At 36.3% G+C, this 27197-nt stretch overlaps 1 protein-coding gene across 4 annotated transcripts in view; it reads right to left on the minus strand.

The window, feature by feature from the left end:
* DPP10 (dipeptidyl peptidase like 10) overlaps positions 1-27197 on the minus strand; it is a 648232-nt gene that overhangs the window by 478129 nt on the left and 142906 nt on the right. For all 4 annotated transcript variants that reach the window (XM_087856800.1, XM_087856769.1, XM_045804069.2 and 1 more), the window contains exon 2: positions 164-278. In XM_087856800.1, coding sequence (XP_087712926.1) covers positions 164-188 — 25 coding nt within the window. In that variant the 5' untranslated portion in view covers positions 189-278. The remainder of the gene's footprint in view (positions 1-163; positions 279-27197) is intronic.

Genomic DNA, 27197 nt, shown 5'->3' on the forward strand with positions numbered 1-27197 from the left:
CAAAATTACTCTGCCATTTGCAAAATGTCTGGGTATGCATTTTTTTTGTTCCAACCAATGCTAATGTGTCTTAAGATACCACATATGGCTACCCTCTTAAGGCATTTGAATGTGAAATTATCATCCACAATACCATCATAAGAGAGGAATAAAGACAGATTACCTGGGGTTAAGAGGATGACTGACATAGTGATGAGTGAGCATACAACTAAAATCACCAGCAGGGCAATAGCAATTCCCTTCCAGTTTCTCTGTGGAGGGCTGTTACTTCCCAGTTCCTACCGAGATAGAAAAAATAAAAAGGTTCATAATTATACATGCTCCAAAAGAAATGTATTCATAAAGGAATGATTCAGTGCATGGCACAATCACAGTTTGAAAGCTGATTAGGAACCTTTTCCTCTTCAGTAGCTCACTTAATTATTCAAAGGTGCATATATTATAAATGGCTGTCTTTTGGGGGGTAATCTTATTTCTCTAAGAGATAAACCAACAGAGCTTTATGCCTGCTGTCCAAAATATAGATGACATTAAAATGCATTTACTATAAACACTAGGACAATAGCCAAAATACTCTGTAACATAATTATGGAAATAAAGTGTGCCCACTTACATTTTATCTTACTACAATGGAGCCTACAATAAAGATTTAGATACCAATATTTCCCAAACACTGTGGACTACTTTCCTAACTGGATAGTGGGGGAAAAGATTTGAGATGGGAAAATCATTCAAAATGCCCCATGCTGCAGAGCAGGGCACATCTGTCAACACAACAGGTCCTTTTCCAACAGCTCCCCCACCACTCATAAAAATCAACAGGATGTAGTAACTAAATTAAATGAGTGCTCCTATATCAATGGTTGATAGCATCCTCTCCCTAGGCAGCATGCCTAATATTGGCAAGGAAATAAGATTGATGGGGGAGGATAGACTTGAACATCTCTCACAATACACAGAGTAAAGCTGTTCATTTTTCAGATGATCTGTGTTCTACCCTGTTGACTAGAAATGTGTGAGCATAATTCACCAAAGCAAACACCACAGTGAATTGAAGTGAATGCCAGATTTTCTTTGCGATGAAGTTTATAAAACAAGGAATTTCTCACTTCTTTCTTCCTACGCCATCTCCCAGCTTCTTTTCCTCCTTCCCAACAAAGACTTCTTTATTCAAAGCTAGTTAAGTGATTTGAAGACAAATGAAACAAAACATAAAGGTATCCAGCTCACCATGTGTGCACAAATCACTCAACAAGAGCAGCTCTGCTTTAAACAAAGATAAATAGAATAGCAAATATTTAATAAATTATAAATGGGTTCCTGTGACTCACGGATTAAAACAGTGAGCAAATTTTCATACAGTGATGTTGGCATTCAATTCTGCCATAAAGAACTAGACCCTAAATAAAGGCGAGAAGAAAACGTGCATGGAAGGTTATTTTTTTCTTGTTTTTTCCCTTCTGAGATCACCTGCTTTATCTTTAAGTCTGAGGGACCAAATCCAGCAGAGGTCAATTCTACTCTTTTTAACATGACTGACTTCATGCCTCTTTTCCACGCTTATTAATACTCTTTATCCATCAGCTCTATTTCTCTTGCATTTTGGTTGGAATCTCCAGTCATACTTGACCTGCGCAAGTCCACTTAAACACAGAAATTTATAGTTTTTAGTACTATCAATGTATTTTTTCTTATGATTTTCTTAATAACATTTTGTGTTCTCAAGCTTACTTTATTGTTAGAATACAGTATATAACATAAATAACAAAATACGTATCAGTTGTTTATTGTTACTGGCAAGGCTTCTGGTCAACAGTAGGCTATAAGTAGTTATGTTTTGGGGAATCAGATGTTACACATGGACTTGTGACTATGCTGAGGTTGGTGCCCCTAACCCCCACATTATTCAAGGGTCAAATGTATAGGCAATAATAACTGGCATCTCACTCCAATTAAAGAATTAAGAGTAAATTACAATTTTAAACCTACTGATTCTGATCGTGATTCCCTGTCACTTGATATGCAGCCTCACCTTAGCAGACTCTAAACCCAGGATGAGTGATCATCCAGTAAGGCCAACAACAAGACCCAGAGACGGTGATAGAGACATAAGTTTACTGGGGAAACTCACACGCAGGGAATCCAGCAGAGGACAACTGGACAAGCATCCACTGCTGGGATCTACATGCAGCAAGTTTTTATGCCCCAGCAACTTGCTTTAGCACCTTCTGTTGCCTCTCCCTCCCTGCATGGCCAGAGCCTTAAGGAGATCAAGGCCTACCATCTGGACACTGTTACAAGGAGATACTCTAGGATGGCCAGCCCCAGAGCCTCTGACCTTGAACACTGAACAATACGTTCTTCTGTACGTTCTGCTTGATGGGAATACAGAGGGAGGACAGGATTTCTACACTCTCAAGACAGTGATTAACAGGGGCGATCAGAGTACGCTTCACAAATTAGTTACCCAGCAGGTACCTTACACTTGAACACAAGGCAACTTATTAAAGAAATGACTTGAGTGTACTTCCCAGTTTTTGAATAGGATGTAACCATTTAATGTCCAAATGTTGTCTAACAGTAATAATATCTTAGATATCTTACTATGTGTTTGGTATTATACTGACTATATTCACAATCTCTCATGATCCTCATAAAAATTAGGTGAGATTACAATTATTTTGATACATTTGCAGTTGGGAAAAATAAGATCTAGAGAAACTAATTAAAAATCCACTTACTGTTAATAAGTGGAGATCACTCGGGCCAGTCCATAAACTCTGGCTCTTAACCACTTTAATATGCTGTTCTTAAGATAAATATGTCAAGGATAAATTCATGAATCGATAAATAAATCAATGACGATTTGGACCCCAAAATAATAATAGTTGTACTTTCTTACCTTTTATTTGACAAAATTTACAATTAAAGAAAAGCTATCCTGAATTCTGTAATGCTTTCAATAGACTGGGAAAATACACCATTTTTAAAATGGTAAAGCACATTTGAGTTAAAAAAAAAAAAATCTGTTCATAAAGTGATGCACGTAAGATGACTCATCAATGCCCAAGTAATCTACAAATCTGTTTAGGAACTGCAGACTTAATGAGCTTGTAATATAATTCCCCCCTTTCTATCCACCTTAGATTCTATTACCAAGGCAGTATTTCTAAAGCATGGTTTCACTTAGGTCCCTTTATTCCACAAAGTCCTTTAATATCTCTATACTACCTAAAGAATCAAATGCAAATGAGATAAGTTAGCATAACAGTTGTCTATAGCCAAACTCCAGTTTCCTCATCCAGCTTGATCCCTTTTGAAAAAGAACAGAACCCCAAACTGCTCTGATTACCATTTGGCACAAATGCCTCAGATGCTACAACCTTCAAATCACCTTCCTTCCTAATTCTTACCCATCCAATCCCTTCAGCATGCCTCCACTTGCAGGTACTGTCAATCATTCAACATCCTGCTCTAATGGCTCTCCTCTTGAGAATTTCACCTAATTATGCAAGCCAAATATGATTTCCCTTCCTCTGGGGGGGAAAAAAAAAGCCTAAAATACATTGTACCGATAGGCTGAATCCACTCCTACTACTAAAGAGCTGTGAGATTGAAAAAATGTAGTTTTCCTAGCCTCAGATTTTCTTTTTGTTTTATCTGAACAAATGGAATAATAAGGTAGTTATTTTTAAATGTAAGAATTAAAACTGATTATTCAAACAAATCTTTTAGGTACAATAAAGTTCACATTAAATGAACTGCTTAGAATGTTCTTCCTCCACACACTTAATGTAGATCGTTCTCTACATTCAAGTCTCATCTCAAATACTCCTTCCTGACCACCCTCTCTGAAATAACTTTTCATATCCCTTCTATTCTCTCACTCCCCTTTTTCTTCGTAGCATTATCATTTTAGGTATATCACATGTCTTATTTAATCATGTATCTATAATAACATATTAAGCTAGTTAAGAATATATATTTGAGGTGTTTAAATGTTCATTCTAACCTTTTCAGCTCTCCAGAATAGAAACTTCACGGTGTCATCAATGTAGTTCATCTTGTTCTCTGCTACGTCCCTAGCATCGTGAATGGTGTTTGGCACATACTAGGTATGCCATAGATTATTTTAAAATGAATGAATGAATCATAGTGTTAGGAGTTAGTTGGGCAGTTAGGTAGTCAGGATCAGGGTCCCCAACAAGAACATATGGAGTCAGGACAGCTAAAATAAAATTGCACCAACATCCTGTTTTGCAGCTTAGATGGGACCGCACTGACATTCTGCTCTGCAGCCTTTGCAGAAAGGACTTCTACAAAATGTCCTAAAATAAGACAATTAACCACAAAAGCATTTGTCGATATCACAGGCAAGGGGTAGTTAAGACTTAAGCCCCCAGATGTCAGCAAAAAAAGGACCGTCAGCACGTGGACATTAACCTAATAGGTAGACGATATGTAACCAAAACGCTGATTATCATGACTCAGCACACCCTGATTGCTTAAGAAAGTTCCCCAAAAGAGCTCATAAAAACCCCTAAATTTAGAAACCCTAAGGGGAACCCACTGGGGCCCTTTCTGGGAGCTTTGTACTCTTGCTCAATAAGCTTTGCTTTGCTGCCCACCACTCTTCATCTGGTCTACCTCTTCATTCTTCGAAGAGGCGTAACCAAAAACCACAGGCACTAAGGGGACACAAAATCCCGTAACAATAGCAGCTATGATGAAGATAATGATGATGATGGCAATGGGGGTTGTTCTGATGATAATGCTTAAAGCCATATATAAAAAGCCACCGTATCCCTGTCAAAGTTACTATCTGCTTAAAGTAAGAATGACATCTTAGACAACTTTAGATTACTCAGACCACTTAACAATCTCTGGTTCTTTTAATAAGTGCTTAGAAAATAATTGCCCAATTAATTAAGTAGTATAAATGGAAACCCAAAAGGGGACAGAGATACAGTACCATTAGTCAAATACACATTAATAGCAAACTTTAAAAATGTACCTACTTGCTAAAGATCAATTTGACTGCAATTAATTTTAGGCTCATTTATCTGATGCTAGCTTTCCAAAATGCAGTTGCCAATCCTCAAGTTAACTTCCTCTTCAAAAAACTTGTTAATTTCTATTGCTGTGGAAAGCGGTTCTAATTGACTTTGCTTTTCAATGACTTCCTACAAGCCACCACCTGAAACCAATCAAGGGTGCATGCCAGGCCCACGGAATAGGTACGGTGCTGTGCGGCAACCTGAGAAAACATGCTAAGGAGTTTGCAGTGAGGTTATCTGGATGCTCTGGAGGCAGAACAGAGTCAACGCTGGGAAATTGTATTCCCGGGATGGGTTTGAGGATACCTTCAAAGATACAAAGACAAACAGTAATAATCTTGTAAATCAGTCCTCCAGGGGATGGATGCATCAGTTGAAAGACTTGTGTTCAATTCCAGATAATATTCAGTGCTGTGATAGTCCAGAGACATGTTGGTGCTACAGGGGAGCTGGATCCTAGTTGGATCCTAGCTATTCATTTTGCATCTACTGCCTATCTACTCACCACTTTTCAGAGAACAGTTAAGTCTATAAGACAAAGCTGTCCTCTATATACAGTTTACCAAAATCCAAACGCATCTTTTAGTTGTTCAAGTGCAAAGAAAAAAGTGCTGGAAATCATAAGCAAAAGACAAAGCAAAAAAACCCCAAGATTAGGTATAATTTTATTTGGCAAAATAAGGGAAAACAGCCAAACTGATTCTGTTTTCTTAAAAAAAAAAAAAAAGTTAAGAACATCAACATTTGAGGGTTTTAACTTACAGCATTTCACTTGTACTTCTCCTTAGACAACTGCAATGCATTTTCTTCCATATGCACCATGAGAGGAAATATGATCCTTCTACATTGAAATAGTCTCAAAAAGTGGTAACATGCAGAGGAAGATTCAAGGAGAAAAATCATAATGTTAAACTATGTCTGTAGATTAGATGTGGGTGTGTTTTAATTAAAATAGATTTTCTTCTACCACATGTCTACTTTTAGAGAACCACAGGGAGGGCTCTTTAAAATAATCCTTATTGTTACTTGAAAAGGTGATGTTAGATTTCCAGGCTTAGAGTATTAGTATTTAATACACTGATTCATAGTTTGGATCTCAACCATACCAATCATGCAAAAACTCAATTCTTCACTTTTCTCTTATCCCCTACCTATACTTATTACCTCAAGACCTTCGGATGTGCGAATAAAGTCTTCACAAAAACAGAATTTTAATGTTTCCTGAAATGAATTTGAATAAGTGCCTTAAATTAAAACAAACAACAACAACAACAACAACAAACAGGGACAACACATTCCACCAGTTCATTTTCTGTTAAATAGCTCAAAAGTCTGAATTATTTTTATTTAAATAATTTTACTCTACTTATGGTGTCCACATTCACAACTATGAATAGGTTAGAAATGATCCAGACAGTTATACTGAATAATTGGAAAATATATTAATCAAAGTTAAAAAAAATACTTTCAAATGTTCTGTATGATTCCATGATATTAGAAACACATGGCACGTTAGAGTTAAGAGTTTTAAAGACACCTTGGAAAAATTCCCAACTGGTGAAAAATGCTTTTATGTCATTCCTAAGAAAGGTTTAGATGAGTTTGACTTGAAAAACCTTGAGATATAGGGATTCAATTGGCCAATTACCTTTAAACAATCCTATTTTACAAAATATACTGGAGTATTTTAGAGGATAAGATAGCATACTAGATGCAGCTAGGAATACAAATTAACCTAAGAACTGTCCCCAATGAGGATAAACTATAATGAAGATTTTGCCAACCCACCAATATAATACAAGGTTATATAAATAAGGATAAAGCTGGAAATTATAAATTTTTTCTATGGAAAATGAGGGGAGACGTTTTAATTTCCTTCTTGATATAAAACATTTGCTCTGAATATCCAATCAGCATTTTGTAAAACTGAGGTGCTGGATGTGCTGAGATTACATAACTGTGCAAAATCTGGAATGAAGAAAAGGAATCACAGGGGATTTTTTAAAGTGAAGTGTGCATAAAAATACACACTTAGGTATTTGGAAAGTTCAAAAAGGGTACATTTCTTTTCTTTCTAGCAAAAATTATTGACAAAATTTACAACATGGAACAGCCTGATAAACAAAATTGTGATAATTTTTAAGGATCGCCTCTAATATAAAGGGCTACAGTTCTGCCTCCAAAAAAACAGATGATTCCTATACCATTTATAACATTTTGGAATGTACTGAAAGGAAAAATTTCAAATTTTATTAAGTTCCTACATTGTCTCAATACTATATCTTTTTTTTTTTTTTAAGATTTTATTTATTTATTCGACAGAGATAGAGACAGAGACAGCCAGCGAGAGAGGGAACACAAGCAGGGGGAGTGGGAGAGGAAGAAGCAGGCTCATAGTGGAGGAGCCTGATGTGGGGCTCGATCCCATAACACCAGGATCACGCCTCGAGCTGAAGGCAGACGCTTAACCGCTGTGCCCAGGCGCCCCTCAATACTATATCTAAAAAAATATAGCACATAAAGAAATTTTCAACTCAATTTAAATAAAAATATGTCCATTTATCAAATAAAATTTTAGTGAATTAGATGCAGGAGCTTAATAAAATAATCATTAAATATTATGAAATATTGTCCAATATTAGGAGATACAGCCACAGTTCCCTACAACATATTAAGACTAGCAATAAAAATGTAATCATAGAGATTCTCATTTCTAATTTGCAGTTAATATTTATAACTACTGTTTCTGAAAATTTCCCATTATATTCATGGTCATTCACAATTTTCTCATTCATCATGCTTCTCTGATTAGAGGATTCTATGCTAAGTAAAGTGCATATTTTTGGTAAATGATCACAAGTTATATGTTTTTAAAATTATGCTTGTTAGAGTTTTGTGCTGTCAATGTACATGAAGCAGTATTGAGTCACTGCTACTCATTATGTGACCTACAGACAATAGTGGGAGCTTGTTACATATGCAAAATTAGAGTCTTTTATTGCTATTTGCTTTATTATTTTTAATTCTGATTTGGTTTTATTTGTTCACCATTAATTTGTTTATAAAAGAACTAGCAATTATCTCAGGTATACTTTGACATTTCTCTCTCTTCAATAATTATGATGTTGGTGACACACTCCTAGATAGATCATCATTAAATTAGAAAACAAAGATGACAGGCATCATCAATATATTATGCATGATAGTTTTAAATTTCTATTATGATTTAGGGGTTGTCTGAGCATCTGTGACTCTGAACATGTTTGGGGTTCAAAACCACAACTAAAAACATAGCATTAAAAAAAATAATAAGATCTGATACGAGCAAGATGGCAGACTAAGAAGCTCTAGACCCTCATTCTCTCCACATAAACATCAAGTAAGCAACTACAGACTGGTTAAAATAGTTTGTGGGAGTTCTGCAAACCAGTTAAGGATCTGCAGCAACCAAGCAAAAGTCCAGTCAAGAAAAACCCACATTCAAAAAGGAAATTTCATGGCTTTCTTTAATGCCCTCCCCTCCCCTTGCCCCCCACACAGTGAAGTATGGTCAAAAGGAAGTAGCCCAATCTCAGTTCTTTCCCTCAAAAGGAAGGAAATGAGTGGAACCTGTTTGTACCTTTCTGGCCTGTCTGTGGGCTACCTGAGGGACTCACTTCTGTCTTGCCTGACTTGGAGACCAGTGAGAACGGCTACATAGATTGGGTCTCAGGTTGGAAGCTGTGGAAGGCAGTGGTAGTTTCCATGGTAGATGAAAACTGCATGGAACCACAGACATGCAGAACATGACAGCAAGGAATTATAGGCAGAGGAACATAGTAGAACCCCCAAGACCTCAAGAAGGGGTGAAATTTGGGGGGAAATTAAGACATTTAAAAACATCATATATACAGGGGAATTAGGGGAAAAATGCACACACAAACCCAAGGAAGAAAAATGCTGCATTAAGATCTGAGAAGATCCTGAGCCTTCATATTGTACTTATTAACTACCATCTTCCTCTGCACAGAGCCAGTCTACAAAGCCTAAGAGAGGTGCCAATATTTTCATATTCCCAATTTTCAGCAAAAGATCACAAGGAATAGAAAGAATCAGGGGAAAATAGTCCACTCAAAGGAACAAAATAAATCTCCTGAAATCCACTGTAAAATAACAAAGCCTTCAAAATTACTAGAGAAATGACTGTCTGAAATATGCTCAAAGAACTAAAGGAAATCTGAAAAAGGAAATACAAGCCAAATATGAATATCAATAAAACTACAGAAAGTATTTTTGAAAAACCCAGAAATTCTGGGTTGAAAAATAAATGAATTGAAAAACTCACTAGGGGGATTCAACACCGGACTCAATCAGCAGAAAAAAATATCAGTGAAGACTGGTCATTTGAAATTACTAAGTTTGAAGAGAAAAAAGAAAAAAAGAATGAAGAAAAGTGAACAGAAACTAAGGGACTTAACAGGCACCACCAGTGAATTAACATATACATTACAGGCACCCCAGAAGGAGAAGAAAGAGAGAAAGGGTCAGGAAACTTATTTGAAGAAATAATGACTGAAACTTTCCAGATTTGAGGAAAGATGTGGATATCAAAACACAAGAAACACAAAAGCACAAATGAACTCCAAGCAGAAGAGACCCACATCTAGAAACATGTAATCGAACTACCAAAAGCCAAAGACAAAAAGAGAATCTTGAAAGAATAAAGAGAAAAGTGACTCATTGCTTACAAGTATCTACAATAAGATTATCAGAGGATTTCTCAGCAGAAACCTTGCAGGCCCGAGGCAGTGGGATGATATATTGAAAGTGTGAAAGAAATAAAAAAATCAATAATTCTATGTCAAGCAAAACTACCCTTTGAAGAAGAGAAAGACATTAAGACATTCCAGGCAAACATAAGATGAGGAAGCCTATTGCCACTAGGCTTGCCCTACCCTAAATGCTAAAGGGATTCTAAGTTGAAATTTAAATGCTAGGCAGTAACTTGAGGTCATATGAAGATACAAACTTCTTCCATAATGGTAAATATGAGGACAAATATATAAAACAGTATTATTGCAATTTTGGCTCCAAACTTCTCATTTTAGTCTTCCACAGGATTTAAAAAACAAAAACATAAAAGAAATAATTGCAAGCTTAGGTTATGAGTATACAATAAAAAGACATAATTTATAACACTAATAACACAGGAAGGATAGTGCTATAAAAGACTTTTTGTGTCCAACTGATGTTATGTTGGTATTCATTTAAACTAGATTGTTATAACTTTTGGATATAATAGATAATTACCATGATAACCACAAAAAAATTCTTTACAATTTACACAAAAGGAAATGAGAAGGAGATCAAAATACTTCACACAAAAAAACCAACTCGACATAAATAAAGTACTGAAAAAGAAATGAGGGACAAAAAGCTATAGGGCATAGATAAAGCAAACAAAATGACAATAGTAAGTCCTTCTCCAAGTAATTATTTTTCAAGTAAAGGAATCAAGTGCCCCAATACAAAAAAAAAAAAAAAAAAAAAAAAAAAAAAAAAACCAAAAAAACCCAGACTTGCAAAATCGATAAAGGGGGAAACAAAAAGAACAGGACTTGAATATATGCTGTTTACCAAAGACTCACTTGGGATCTAAGGACAAACTTGACAGGAAAGCAAAAGGATGGAAAAGGTATCCCCTGCAAAGAGTCACCAAAGAGAGATGAAAGGAACTATCATAAATCAGCGATTTGAACAGATATTTGCACATTCATGTTCACAGCAAAATTCTTCATAATAACCAGAAAGTGGAAACAACCCACTGTCCATCAATGGATGAATGGGAAACTAACGCATGTTATATATGTACAATGAAATATTACTCATCCTTAAAGAAAAAGGAAATTCTGATACATGATACCACATGGGTGAACCCTGAAAACATTATGCTAAGTGAAATAAGCCAGTCACAAAAGGACAACTATTATAAGATTCCAGTTATACAAGTCCTTATAAGTGTTACCCAGAACAGTAAAATTCGCAGAGGCAGAAATGTGAATGATGCCTACCAGGGTCTGGGCTATGGGAGGAGGAAATGAAGAGCTATTGTTTGGTGTATATGAAGTTGCAGTCTAAGAAGATGAAAAAGTTCTGGGGATGAATAGTGGTGATGGCTGCACAACAATGTGAATATATTTAATACCACAGAACTATACATTTTAAAATAATTAAAATGGGAAATTTTATGTTATACATATTTTGCCACCATTTTAAAAACGTAGATAACAGAATTCACAATAGCAACAGACACATATGAAATTACTTTAGAAAGTTTTAGTGTCCAAAGAAAGAAAACCACAAGATTTTCCTGGAGGGTTTATCGAGACCACTTGAAAGATGAAGGGGATCACTGAAATTCCTGGTAAAGAAAATTCAGTCTGGTAAATATGCTCATTTTTTCTAAAAATTTAAAGTAATTCCGATAAAAATCCTGACAGAACTCTGTGGTCTTAAACTGAGGAAATGATCTTAAAATTCATCTGGAAAAATTACCACAGGAAAATAGAATAATTTTAAAACAAAGAAAAATAAAGACGGAAGACAGATATTGAAAGGGAATCCAAATCTGTGCTCGTGAAAAAAGTGTGGTATTAATAAGAAAAACTTAAGAAACTATAGTTCAAAGAAAAAAAGATCCATGAACAGAAACACATAGACAGAATTGTTTATTTTTGACATCCATTTTCTCATTATACCTTCTTTCCGCAGAGACAGACGCTTGCGGTTTCCCACAACACGCAAATGAGGTGCCTTCACGATCCCTACCGGGCCAAATCGGTCAAGTTTTCTATTTTCTTACATGACTTCTTAGCAGCATTCTCATCCATTAACCATTAAATCCTCCCAGAAAAATATTTTCTTAGTTCCTACAACACCACATTCTCCTGGTTTTGTTTGTTTGTTTGTTGAATCTTCCAGTGCTAGCCATGTCTCCATTTTCTTTACTGAATTATTCTGGGGCTTAGCTCGAAACTGTGGAGTTCCGCAGTCTTTGGCCTTGACCCGACTTCGTGCTCTACATGAATGGTATTTCTAGTGATATAGTCCAATTCCACTTTTTATAACATTCAAAGTTTCTAGCAATTTTCTATTTTAATGTTAAAAAAGAGAATGCACAGACAAGCTATTTCAAAAGAAAAAAAAATTGATCTCTAAGGAGACAAATGGCTACAGGTCATCACTTTATCCTTCAAGCAGCCTACTTTTCCTTCTGTAGGGAGAGCACCTTTCTTATGTATTATAATCAGTTGTTACTTATAGTACTTACTGCTTCTTAAAATTGTCCATTAGATTCATGCCGTTCACAGTTTGTCACTTTTTTCTACCGCACTGATGAGAACTCCGTGGTTAGTGAAGTACCTATTTTGATCAAAGGTTTTACATTTTTTAAACTTGGGATTTTTGATAGGTTGCTTCTGTTGATCTATTTAGGGAGTTCCTGAGCTCAGTGCAGTCCATGAACCACAGTCTGAACCTGACCTTTAGAAGCTGCTGAGCAGTACCAGAAAGCTTGTTGGAAATAAAAATTATTCAGTCCCACCCCAGACCTTGTGAAGCTCCAGGGCCAGGGCAAGCCTAATAATTTATTTTCACAAGTCTTCCAGATGATTCTGCTCTATGTTAAAGTTTGACAAACATTCCCCTAGGTCAGAGCTACTCACATAATGGTCAGTGTCACCTCTGAGATTCTAGGAACACAAATTATTCAGCCCTACCACAGACCTACTGAGTTTATGTGGAAAGACTGACCAATTGTTATTTTAACAGACTCTCAGATTCCTGTGCATCTTTCCTTGGCACACTAACGTGTGAGAACCTCAACCACAGAAATTAAGCTCTAGAGTGGTATAGTTCAGGAACTGCTAAAATGATCCATCTTGCCCTCAGAGGAATTTGGTGGAAGCATTATGACTTAGCGCCTTTGTAGCCAGTACATCAGGATTTCAATCTTCAATTACTTACTTGCTAGCTCTAGTACATACACAATGGACCAAATCTATTATAATTATCGACCCAACTAGTGGTGCCGGAGACAAAACGATCGCTTTCATTATTCTCCTCTGTATTTGTTATTTACCAAATCAAGTTTGAGTCTCAAATGAGCTCTACCTCATCAGAGATCATTTCATACTCATCTTTGTATCCTCAACATCTAGCGTAGCACATAGTAAGTGGTCACAAAATATGTAGATTGAAGCAGTATGCTCAGATTTATGCTCTAAGAATTAAGAACAGGGTCTTTAATCTTGAGGGATGCATTCAGTCGCGTGGAGGCTAGGAGCTGAACTAGTTATCTTCATCTGAAATCTAAGGAGAAGAGACATTCCAGCAGCACAGCCATCAACTCATCTCATGGGCTGTATGTTTGTGGTTCAAGAGCACTAAAAGAATCCCAGTGATCTCTAAACTGGATCAATAGCCCTAAATTTCTATGGTTGATTACCCAGCACGAATTGCTAACGAGCCAGACAATCCCATCTTTGAACCTGATTTCAGGAAATGAGAAGGTTCAGTCTTCCTAAAGTTTTTAGTATTTTAACCTCTTGCCTATGAGGAGGGAAGAAGCTAGTCACTTCTCATTGTATTGCATTGCCCCATGCAGTTTTTGGTACCCATATTTATGGGATATGTGAATGCAGCAAACTAAGAAATCTTTTTTTGGCTTCATATTTAATCTTTACCTTTACCTTGAAGGTCCTTTCAGAATTTCAATTCTTAATTTTCAATACTCTTTTAAAACTAATTTTATATCAATGTATGATATGAAACTAACTTGACTATAGATTTTCTATGTCTTATGTGAAATATCCATTATAGAGGGATGGAAAATAGTAAACCGAGTAGCCTGGTCTGCCCACATCAATAATTACTTGTGTGATTTAAGGTAAAGCATTCATTTTATTAGGCACCAAACTGAAATAGCAGTAGATGTTCAAATAACACCATCAGGCATGGGCTGATGCATCAAGCATGGCACAAAACCCATTCCCACTCTCCTATCTACTGGATGAGACACAGCCTCACTTTGCTCACATAGAAAATAGAGGTGATTGACCAACTTCTATATGCTATTTGTGAGTCTTCCAAGAAATAATGCCAGTGAAAACTCTTTATAAACTGTTAAGTGTGCATAAACTTAAATTTTATAACCATGTCTCTTAAATTTGAAGAATGAAAAAAAATTATGCAATTGTTCATGAGTATTAACTGTCGGTGAGTCAGGAAAAGTAGGTACTTTGCAACGGTTTGAAAACTTCTATAAAGTCTTAATAAACACATGCATTTATGAAGCGTACATATGACCACAGCCTGTTGTTAAGGCAGATGTCAATTCATACTGGATGAAAGACAGAGGGGTGGGACAAACGAAGAAAGAAGAAAAAGAAAGGGAGAAGGGAGAAAGGAAGAGAGGAAGGATTCCAATAAGTCACTGATTCAAATAAGTGACAATCTCTTTGGGAAGGGCAATAGTTTATTAAACATTAGGGGGGAAAAACAGGAAAAAAAATGTAAAAATTCAATATTGTAGTGTTAGATGCTCCAAGCGATAGGATTCCAGAAAAGAGAGAGGTCCCTGGTGATGCTAATGTTAGGTATGCTAAAGACCCAATCTATGTTGACTCTTCCCTAGTTAAAGACCTTGATCAGGAAGAGCTTAAATGAGAAAGACAGAAGACGATCACCCCGTCACCCCAACCTGAGGGAAACCTCATTCCTTGTTAGAATTGAACAAGGTGTGTTTAATTTGCTGCCTTTTCTGGGGGTTAAAGGTTACAGTTCAGTAGTCAAGTAAGATTCCAAACAAAGGTTAAGAAAAATAGTAAAGCCGCTGGCAAAATACAAACACTGACAAGAACCAATGCAGCTCCAGCTTCCAGCTAAGGTCAGAGCCAGTACTATGAATGTGCTCTTTAAACATGACTGACCTTTAGATGCTGCTGAGCATCTGGGGGAACATTTGGCACTTCACTAGATCCCCGTATGTTAACTAACTGCACTTGTACACACCACGTCCCAAGCCAAAAACCTTCTCAGTGAGCCAGCACTGGGTCCGATCTGGAAAGCCCTCTCGTCAGGACCAAGTGCCTTTTCCCGGTAAGACTTGCCAGAGGAAAAGTTGGTGGCTAAGAAGAATTCACCTCTTTAAGTAGAAAAACCTTAGGGTTTTTCAGGAGTCAAAACTGGTATTAAATTGAAACAGTCACACGTGCTATAGCTCAAAACTTTATTTTTTGACACATTTATTTAGTGACCATCTATAACATATGAACTCTGAAAAAATAAAACATAATAAACTTAGAAAAGTAAGCATTCACTTCACCGTAAAACTTTCCAACTCTGCCTTTTAAATAGGAGGAATGGAAATATAGCCACTTTTTTTTTTAACATTTGAAGACCGTATGTGCGTCAAAGACAGCATGTGTGTAGGAGAAAATCTAATTTCCTCTTCACATACAGAAATTTAATATCATAAAGAGGCAGCTATGGCTAAGACATCAATTATACAACTTTTTCTTCAAAAGAAAAAAAAGCAGAAATTAATGAAAAGGGGCAGAACAGGAACTAAATGTGCTTTTAATTATTTTTATCGCTTTTGCCATTAAAATGTTAATAAGTATCATATAGGTATTTAAGAAGGAAAGAAATAACAAATTATATTTCCACTGTGGCAATTAATATTCCTATGCTCCTTTTAATTGGAAATGTTAAAGGTATGTGCGCTTGAACTTCTTCACTACTCTGTGTTGGTTATAACCAATTCTAACACATATATAATATATATACACACTATTCAATGAAGAAAAGACATTAACAGAGACTTGGCCCTTTTACTTAAATCTGCAGTAAGGTAGTATTCTGGCTATTTTTTCAGAAACTTCACGGACCAGGAATAATTAAATAAATCCAAGGTGAGTTACACTTTATCTGCACAAGTATGCATCATGCATTATTTGTGCTCTGCTTAAAGGAGAACTTCCCTGGCTGAAATTGTTGTATGGATGAGTAAGGCAATTACTCGCCTCGAAGCCAGTCAATGTTTCTATTCATCTGCCAAAGACAGTCTTCTTTTTCCCTAGTCTTTGTGAATACAGTAGCCAGTATCTGCAGCAGTCCTCAGAATGTCCCCTCAGTACTGCTAGTTCAAAATAGACCATCCCCCATGCACTTTCAAAAGAGGTTTGCTCTAAAGGCTCTTTTTGCCAGAATTATTAGCTTATGCGTAGTTTAAAACTACCTTACAATTTTATTTTATTTTATTTTCAGGTCTTATATTTTCATTCTCCAAGAGAAGAGAATAAAATTGTATCAACCTTATGTCTGAGTTGGCAAGAAGGAGATGGGAGTGACAATCACCTGCCAGGAAAAGAGCCAACTTCATGTCTTACCTTCCTGTAAAATCATCAACAGTTTCTGGTGAGATCTATTAGCATAAAAAGCATCGAGAATCTGAGGATGTTTAATAGTTGTCTCAAAGCAATCATAGGCTTCCCTCTCCTAAAATACATTGATGTAAGGATTCCATATTAATAATCGCAAATGAAAAGTTTACCAACATGAACCTACCCATTGTTCATTTCATTAAGTCTTTCAGAAGAGATGTGAGAAGATAACTTTAACTTTTCAAAGAAGAAAAGCTATAAATACTATTTTGGAAGCTCCCTGGGAAAAGCAAAAAACAAAGGGGGGACAGGGAGGAAGAGAGAGAGCAAAAGGAAACAATCTCTTCCAGATGTAAATTTACAAAACCTAATCCAAAAATAAACAAAATCCATCTACTAGCATAAGAACACCACATAAGTTGAATCTTATTTCATTTGTTCACTGTGTCCATAGTGCTAACAGAGCTGGATGCATGTAGTAGGATCTCAATACATATTTGGTAAACAAATGAATCTCTAAGACCAGAAGCATACTTTCTTTATAAGTCAACCTCCTGGTCACTGTATACCAACCATATCACGACAGCCCTTTGGGCCTCTCCAGAATGATTCAGTGATGCCCCAGGGTGGTAAGAGGCACCCTCCCCGGTTGATTTATAACTCACTGACTTTACTCCCCCAAAGTAGCACTTACCAAATTGCATCTGATTGTCCACTTTTATACATCTCATCCACTAGACTATATAATTAATCAATAAATATTTTCTAAACTTGGTGGGAATGAGTAGCAAAGAACACACTCTAATAGTAACATTGTCTTTCTTTTCAGGGAAGATCTATTTTATTCCTCCCAGCTTTGCTAAGTTGTAACTGACATACTGCTGTTGTGCAGGATTAAGACATACAAAGTGATGATGTGATGGCCTCAAAAACTGTGAAACAATTGTCACAGGAGGATTGGTTAACACCTCCACCATCCCACATAATTGCCGTTTTTTTTTGTGGTGAGTACATTAACGATCTACTTGCTCAGAAACTTTCACTTATATAATAAGGTATTGTTAACTACAATTTATTCATCTTTTTTTTTTAAGATTTTATTTATTGATTTGACAGAGAGACAGCCATCGAGAGAGGGAACACAAGCAGGGGGAGTGGGAAAGGAAGAAGCAGGCTCCCAGCAGAGGAGCCCGATGTGGGGCTCGATTCCAGAACACCGGGATCACGCCCTGAGCCGAAAGCAGACGCTTAACGACTGAGCCACCCAGGTGCCCCACAATTTATTCATCTTTTAACAGGAGATCTGAACCCTTAGCCAGCATCTCCCCAGTGCCCCATTTCCCAGCCCCTGGCAACCACCATTCTATTGTTTCTATGAGTGTGGCTTTTTTAGACTCCACATGTAAATGAAATCATATAATACTTGTCTTTCTCTGACTTTTCTGACTTAATATAATGCCCTCCAAGTTCATCCGTGTTGTCACAAAGAGCAGGATTTCCTTCTTTCTCACAGCTGAATACTATTTCATTGTGTGTGTGCCTATGTGTATGTACGTACACATATGTATGTATGTATGTATGTTACATCTTCTTTATCCATTCATATGTAGACATACATTTAGTTTATTTCCATATCTCGGCTACTGTGAATAATGCATCAATGAACATAGAAGTACAGATATCTCTTTGAATTCCTGATTTCATTTCCCTTGGGTATAAACCCAGAAGTTGGATTGTTGCATCACATGGTAGTTTTACTTTTAATTTTTGGGGAACTTCCACGTTGTTTTCCATGGTGGCTGCACCATTATCAGTCCCACCAGCAGTGCTCTAGGTTCCCTTTTCTCCACATCCTTATCCACACGTTAGGCTTTGTCTTTTTGATAACAGCCATTCTAATAGGTGGGAAGTGATATCTCACTGGAGTTTTGATTTGCAGTTGCCTGATGATTAGGGATGCTGAGCACCTTTTCATGTACCTATTGACAATCTCTATATCGTCTTGAAAAAATGTCTATTCAGGTTCTCTGCTCATTTTTTAACTGTACTGTTATTGTTATTGTTTTGTTTGCTATTGAGTTGTAGGAGTTTCTTATGTATTTTAGATATTAACTCCTTATCAGATATATGAATTGCAAATATTTTCTACTAAGGAAAGATATGTTTCTTTGTTGTTATTCTTCATGTTACAAAATTGCTTATTGCTTATTTCTTTTCTTTGATTTGGCAGTGTTTCTCTAAGCCTAGTTTGCTCCTTCAATAAGAGCTGAGATTTATAGACATGCATGTTGATTTAGATTTCAGTGATCACATGTGAACTTTCAAAGGATCAGTCAGGATATATGAATCCAGCATAACTCTCCTTCATCCTTCTCTCCCTATTTTTCTCTCCTTTATATTTTTTAATTTTATTTTTTTAAAGATTTTATTTATTTATTTGACAGAGAGAAAAAGAGAGAACACAAACAGGGGGAGTGGGAGAGGGAGAAGCAGGCTCCCTGCTGAGCAGGGAGCCCCATGCGGGACTCGATCCCAGGACCCTGGAATCATGACCTGAGCTGAAGGAAGACACTTAGCCAACTGAGCCACCCAGGCACTCCTTCTCTCCTTTTTAAAAATAATTTCTGAATCCCCATTCTGCCTATCTCCCCACATACTGGATGCATTACTTTAACACTGCCGTGTATTATTAAGATCCACAGTCTCTGAACAACTGAATATTTCCCTTTATTCTTTCCTTATCAGAAGCTTGTCTGCACTGCATGGTGATACAGCAATGAATTGAGGGAATAAAAGGAAGAAATGCATTCTTAAAGTCGAATCACAAGAAACAGAACTGGGCCTTGTCTACAGAGAAAGATACTCCTTGTATCCTGATGATTGCATCTGGAAAAGCTGGGTAGCAATCAGAAGGCTAATGCCAAAAAATAAATAAATTAATTAAATTAAATTAATTTAAATTAAATTTAAAAAAAGGCTAATGCCAGCAGTGCCCTCCTGGTTCTTGACCATTCTGATCCCCCAAATGCATAAATCCCTATTGAAGACATGAATATATAAGGAAATATTGGGCTCTATTAACTATTATAATCGTAAAATGGATTTTCTTTGTTCTAATCCCACATTCACTGAGCAACTTCCGGATGTTCATTTAGCTTCCTTGAAATGCCTGCCAAATGGAACATAAAGGCATGACCAGAATGATCCGAATTCTGCAGGCTACAAGGCCATTGTTCTCTTCTTTCTCAATTTATGACTTAGCTCTATGGTTTATTTGCCAGTCTGTGCCATTGGTTAATGTGAATATGCACTCAAGAAATGGATCAATTTAATGTGATTATAAACATTTCAAAGGATCTGTGCCTTAAATTTGAGTGACAGATCTCATACCTGGGTGAATCCACCAAAATAAATGGCATGCTGTGAGAAATATGGCGAGTTGACTTTGCTAAGGGGTAGTCTGAACTTGACAATCACCAGCCTTTCATTCTTCACAATAGACACATTTCTAGGATTTAGTCACCATCCCCAGTAACATACTTAGCAACAGCACATCCTAATTCGCCATGTGACAATGCTCAGATCCTTAGAAGTAAATGCTTCAATTTGATACCTCCAGGTTTAGCAGTTGTAAGAAACAATTTTGGGGAAACAACAACAATAAATATATCATACCTGTGATCCACGAAGGCTATGGACATACACCCGGATTTGGACATACACCACTCTGGATGACATAGCAGCATGGCAAAGAGCTGGTAAGCTAAAGAATAAAGTCTAAGTCCTTTCACAGAGAATCCATTCTGCCTAAGCATCTGATGTGTGGAAGTATTCTAATTAATAAGTTAAAATGTGGTATTTTAAAGCTAGCATAGATTCAGAATGGAGTAGTGAGAACACATGGTATGTTCTAAAGAAAATCATTTAGATCCCAAAGAATTTTCAAGAAGTAGTTTTCCCCTATGTTTATTGCAGCATCATTTCCAATAGCCAGGATATGGAAGCAGCCCAAATGCCCATCAAAAGATAAATAAAGAAGTTGTGGTATATAAATACAATGGAATATTACTCAGCCACAGGAAAACAAAACAAAACAAAAAACAAACAAACAAAAACAAAACAAAAAAAAACACAAAAAACAAAAAAACCACCACAAGATCTTGCCATTTGTGACAATGTGGATAGGCCTAAAAGGTATTTTGTTAAGTGAAATAAATCAGACAGAGATAAATACCATATGATTTCACTTACACATTGAATCTAAGAAAACAAAATTAACCAATGAATAAAAAGTAGAAATAGATCATAAATACAGGGAACTGATGGTTGCCAGAGGGGAGGAGGGTGGAAGGATTGGCAAAATGGGTGAAGGGAGTGAGAGGTGCAGGCTTCCAATTATGGAATAAATAGAACCACAGCAGAAGGGAGGGAAAACTGAACGGAAAGAAATCAGAGAGGAAGACAAACCACGAGAGACTCTGGACTCTGGGAAACAAACTGAGGGTTACAGAAGGGGGGGGGATGTGGTAACCAGGTGATGGGTATTAAGGAGGGTGCACTCTGTGATGAGTACCGGGTATTATACACAACTAATGAATCGTTGAACACCACATCAAGAACTAATGATGTACTGTATGTTTGCTAACTGAACATAATACATACATACATACATACATACATACACACACACATAAAAGTTAAAAAAGAAATAAGTCCCAGGGATGAAAAGTCTTAGCATATGGAATGAGTCAAGAGCCCTGTAATAATGTTGTACGGTAACAGATGGTAGCTACACTTTGAACATAGCATAAGGTATAGACTTGTCAAGTCACTATTGTGCCCACCTGAAATGAATGTAACTTTGTCAAATATACTTCAATTAAAAAAAAAGTGGTAGTTTTTATTGAGTTTCTAGGCTTTCTTGTTACTATTTAGGAGGAAAGCATGAAGAATGTGGCTCTAAAATAAGATTTAAGGAGTTTAAACTGTACAGTACAGAGAAAATATAAATATATACAGAAAACATAATTGTTTTATATGTAGTACCAACGCATATAAAAACAAATGTAATTTAGTTTCGCACATATATGATGTTTACTACACAGAGGGTGTTACCAGGAAGGATTCATTTCTGTGGAGGTGAAATTTGGATTCATAAAGGCTTACACAGCATTAAAGAAAATTAGACACGTAACCACACACAATGAAGGGCTGGGTACACGTATGACATTATTTAAATGGAATAAAGATTTTCTCCAGAAATATTTTACAATAGAACCTGGTGTTGCCTGTCTTGGGTAGTTAAAGAAAAGTCATGTAAGGAAGCAAATGTTTGACTTATAATACTTTCCAGGTCAAGATTCTTTTTTTTTTTTTTTTTTTTTGGATTATGTAAACTTACAGAATAGGCAATGAATTTCCTTAGCCTTAAGGTTGGGAAAACATGGTCCACACTATGTAATGGATTTTTAGGAGTGCACAGCAACACAGTGCTAAGATTCATAAAGTCCAGTCACTATCAAGGTCTTGGTCCTGATGAATATGTTGAAAAATAATGAGTCTACGACAAAGACCTGGTCAGTGACCATTTCATTGTCGTAAAAGATTAGCTCTGACATTCCCGTGCCTATGCAACTCACAGAAGTTTCCAACTAATAATTAGTTTCATTTTCATGGATAAATGGGCTTAGGAGTCAACACACTCATCATTTACATAAGATAGTGATAGAAAACTATGCGAATAAATAAAATATATTGATACAGTAGCCGTATAAATTGTTCAGAAAGACAAGTATTATGATACCAGTATATAGCAGGACTGTGCTTCATCTAGTATTTAAAGAGGAAAAACAAAACACACCATTAATTTACCAGCTATTGGAAATTTGTGGTGAGTAAAATCCAATATGTTATGTTGGTCAGTAAAGCTTAAAGTCAGGATTTATATGTCTTCGGATTTAATAACATTTTACTAATGGCCTTGAATATTTAGTCTGGGGAAGATTTAAAAAGTGGTATGTGATAAAGAAACAGCCTGATCTGTGCTCATGTGACAACTTTAGCCTTTGCCTTGTGGATTAGAAGTGGAAAGATGGACAGATCAGCAGTGATCTACTCTGCCTCAGAGACTGTAAAGTTGATTTGCTTTATCTTCACTTTTTTAAGGGGAAAAAGCAGCTCTTTGCTGACCAGAAAGAAGAGTCTCCCCAACAAGTGATAAGGGGAGTGTGAGAGAAATTGGAGTCAATATTACTGTATGTGTATGGTTATTGATGTATCATGATTTAAAAAACAAAAGGAAGTCTCTTTCCCCAAAACATATAAAATACCACCTCAAAGAGATGCTAACTAATTCAGTGTCAGTGATATCTTTTGGGTTGAGACAATAATCTCCATGTAAAGGCTATTTTCAACTTTATTCTCATTCCTGCTTTATTCTAGGTTCCAAATACACACATCAATCTGTAGTCTCAAATGATGTAATAAGATTTGAGCCAATGCTCACATAGAGATTCTGTATGCCCAGAAGCAGGAAACTCCAATATTAAATATTTCTACAGCACATCTGATTTGCACTGGATCATGTGACTTAAGGAAATTTTCTGCCAAATATTTGTATGCTGTAATTTCTTTTGTATCAAAAGCATATCAAAACTGGATATTTTTGATCAACACAGTTTATATAGCCCAGGATTCCTGTATGTTCGGAACAATGGAGATTTCACAGAAATGACCACTGTTTATATAAACCATGACTATCAAAATGTGTCTTAAAAATAATTTCATTTTTAATTATCATTACCTGAATAGACATCATGATTTTCTTACCATTGTCTCAGGTAGCTTTACTTTTTTCCCAACCATTTTATTATGAAAATTGTTAAGCATATAGAAAGTTGAAGAAAATGCATAGTGAACAACCATGTACGCAGCTGTTAGGTTCCATAATTATCATTTTGTTGAACCTAGCATTAACTTTTTTTTTGGGGGGGGGTAAAATTTACATAGAGTGAAATGTATAAAGCTCAAACAAATCAGGTATTGTCACCTGCCATTTGCCTTGACATTAGTCTCTTACAAATTTTAATAAAATTTCCACTGGTCCCCACCCCTCCTCCATTTTCTGATACACTGGGGCTTCGTGAATCCATTGTTCTATTTATCAATAATTTCAAGAATGCTAACTCTACAGTCCTGCATTTTTCTGCCCTTCTAAAGTGAAGAAATCCAACAATGACAACTCTCCTCAGTTCTTCTAGTTCACAAATATGTACTTGAATCTGTACTGTTGTTTCAGTAAGATTTTAGCCATCTCTCCCAAAGAGGTTTTGTAAAAGAAGCAGAGAATTTAAATATGATAGGGCTGCTACTGGACATCTGGTTCATAACATATCAGTGTTGTGGGACCTAAGGAAATTTCCTGACAAAAATTTGCACACTCCCTTTGCTATCGAAAGCATATCAAAATTGGCTACTTTCTTAGCAATCTTATTCCTTTTTAATGGGGAGTCAAACAACAGCAAAACAATCATTCGAATTAAGCATTTTATATATGGAGGAGATTTTAACAATAAACTTCATTTCCCCTTCTCTTATCAACTCCCTCAACCACCCCTAATCTGCCTCCTTGCCCCCCTCCTCCAAATGTGCCCTCTTTTCCTTTTCCCAAGCCCATTCCAGTTGCTATGTTCAGGAATGAGTCACTACTGTTAAATTCTCACTCCCCTGCTTATATTTTTTACTTTAAACTTGACAGGCCACCTGACAGAGGAAAAGAAGTCATATTTTAAAATTTCAAAGTGAAAAGATGTGACTCCACATGTATACCTTAAAAAGAAATTTATTAAATGCTTCTAAATCTACACTTATCATAACATCAGCATTTCCAGGATCCTAGAAAGGATGAAACCCTTCCTTAAGGTTTCTTATTTTAAAGCAGAAATACTGCACAAAAACTGCATCAGCCAAAATCTCTCCAAATGTTATGAAAAGGCAATGCTATGTAAACTTTAATGATGTTTGCATACCAGTATTAGGACCCATAATAACTTTCTCGGAGTATTTTATTATAAAAATAAAACACTGGGGCTGTTTCCTCCTGCAGTAATGAAAAAGAGTAAATACCAATAAATTAGGTAGAGCAAAGACTATGATTTAAACTTAACAGTTTATTTATTAGAGCTAATGTAAAAGTTTCCTTAAATAATATATAGAAACATAACTACAGCATACATAAAAATTAACATAAATACCTTAACCCATGGGAAGAAATAAAAGCAATGAGGAAACAACAGATAGAGAAAAGGCTTCATTAACTACAATATGTCATTACTTTATTTCCACTAATACTGCAATCACAAATTGCAAACACTACTATAGGGCAAAGAGAAGCAGCTATAATGTAATTACACATAGAAACCAAACCCAGATTGCCCTTGGATTTGTGGCAAGTGTAGCCCTAGGCACAAGACTGAGACAATAGAGAGTGGGGCCTTCTTTTTTTTCCATTCCCAGCAAAAAGAGAAAGCCAGAAAAGAGGACTGACCAATTTAACAATGTCCTTTGCTTGCTGAGATCAATCGATCTTTAATCCACCAGGTAGTAGTGCTTACATGCTTGAAATGAAAAGTGTTTCTTCTAACAATGGGATGTCTTTCCTCATTGGAGTTCTATGTAGAAAGGTCAGCAGTACAACTTGTGCACATTCCAAAGTGTTAATATATACTGAAAGAGATTTTAAAAGAAGTCTACCCATATAGATAATGACCCCTCCTGTTATTCTGTAACATTTACTCCCTGTTATACGCTCGTTATCACATGCATTAAGATATACGGTGAGTTACATCACATTCCAATATAATAGTCAATGTATCTTTTAGCTGATGAAATAGCAGATATTAATTCTCTTTTTAAAGACAACCGGCACGATAATGACTTATAGGTGATACAGGAGTGAGCAGCAGTGAAGGACTTGCATCTCACTGTGGAAAGACATGGACCCCGTGCCTGCTCTGCCCCTTGGCTAAATTTGCGATGAAACTCCTGAAACCTTGGTTTCCTCATCCACAGAGTTCATAAGGGCTTTAAATGAGATCATATGTTTTAAGCCCTTAGCACAGAGCCAGGTATGCTGTGTACGGACAGTAAACGTTTACCTATTATGATAATTAGTTACAAATCTGCACTTCAGATGTTAAAATACAGTGGATAACCAATACCATTTAGAAGCAGAGAATTTCGTGGACAATGGTTGTGGTTTCTGGAGAACAGTATGTTTAAGAGGAAAGAAAAATAAAGGGAAATGATCTAGAGGATAAAGGAAAAATTAATCCGATGCTGACTTAAACCCCTTTACTCCATTTCCTCCTAATGGGAGCCACCTCCTCTGAGTGGTAAACTGGCACAGGTTTATAACGTGCACATTGCAATTCATCCTTTCCTTCTTCCCTGTATCTATTTCAGAAGCATCTCATTTTCCCATAGCAACATCGTAACATAATGTATCTTTCAACAAACAACAATAATAGCAAATGCATTTACTGTTTTCTTCCCCACTGAGCCAAATGCTACTTTTGTCCTGTTTTATCAGAACTGCTTAACATATCTGCTTCACAGGTAACATTGTGTGCCATTAATTAAAAGTGCAGGAAAAATTACTTGGTGCCTAAAGATCTGACAGGTTGGAGTATGAGGTCATCTTGTGACTTAGCAAGGCCACTCAGAGATTATAAACAAAACTTTAATAGGGCTTTGAGAGATAATGCATTATTTATTTAAACTGTTGGGCCTTCTCTGTTCAACTGGTTTAACAGAAACACAACCAGGTTAAACAAATCAGAATGTCACATAGAACAGGCATACTGTGAAAGTAATTTGCCTTTGTCACCAAAAACTAACAGGGTATGTCATTAACAGCTACGATTACACAGAAACTACATAGAATTTTTCAGCACAATGATGTAGTTTCTCTTTCTGTGGCTTCTTAGAATTATGTAAGACTTTGATATTGTGGAGAAAATTGATAGTTATTTTGTTTGTAATTAAGAAATAATCACAACCCAGTATCTTTATTTTTTTAAAATATTTTATTTATTTATTCGACAGAGATAGAGACAGCCAGCGAGAGAGGGAACACAAGCAGGGGGAGTGGGAGAGAAAGAAGCAGGCTCACAGCAGAGGAGCCTGATGTGGGGCTCGATCCCAGAACGCCGGGATCACGCCCTGAGCCGAAGGCAGACGCTTAACCGCTGTGCCACCCAGGCGCCCCCCAGTATCATCTTTAAACACACTCAGGGAACCACATTTTTAGTGATGATCAGATTGATTAGAAATCCATGTTAGTTACTTGGCCCCTATCCTCAGCACCATCAGACTGAGTTTAAACAGGGCTTAGCCAATCGTCACACTCTCTGATAAAGTTGTATCAGATATTTCACACCTAAGATAAATAAATAATTATCAAGATTGACTACCTATTATTTGGACTCTAACAAAAACCTCCACAAATATAAAACATAAATACTAAACACAGTTAAAATAACTAGCATGAAGAGTGTCAGTCAACAAACACCTTCAGCAAATATCACTTCCTACCTACTAGGATTTCAATAAAATTGTCCATCCAAAAATGTAATGCTCTGTATCACAAAGTTTTTCATTGACTAATTCCAATCTGATTATGAATTAAAGTTTAAGTTATTAAGATGGTGATATTACT

The sequence above is a fragment of the Ursus americanus genome, chromosome 1 (assembly GCF_024610735.1).
Source record: "Ursus americanus isolate L20-20 chromosome 1, mUrsAme1.1.p, whole genome shotgun sequence".
NCBI classification, from domain to species: Eukaryota; Metazoa; Chordata; class Mammalia; order Carnivora; family Ursidae; genus Ursus; species Ursus americanus.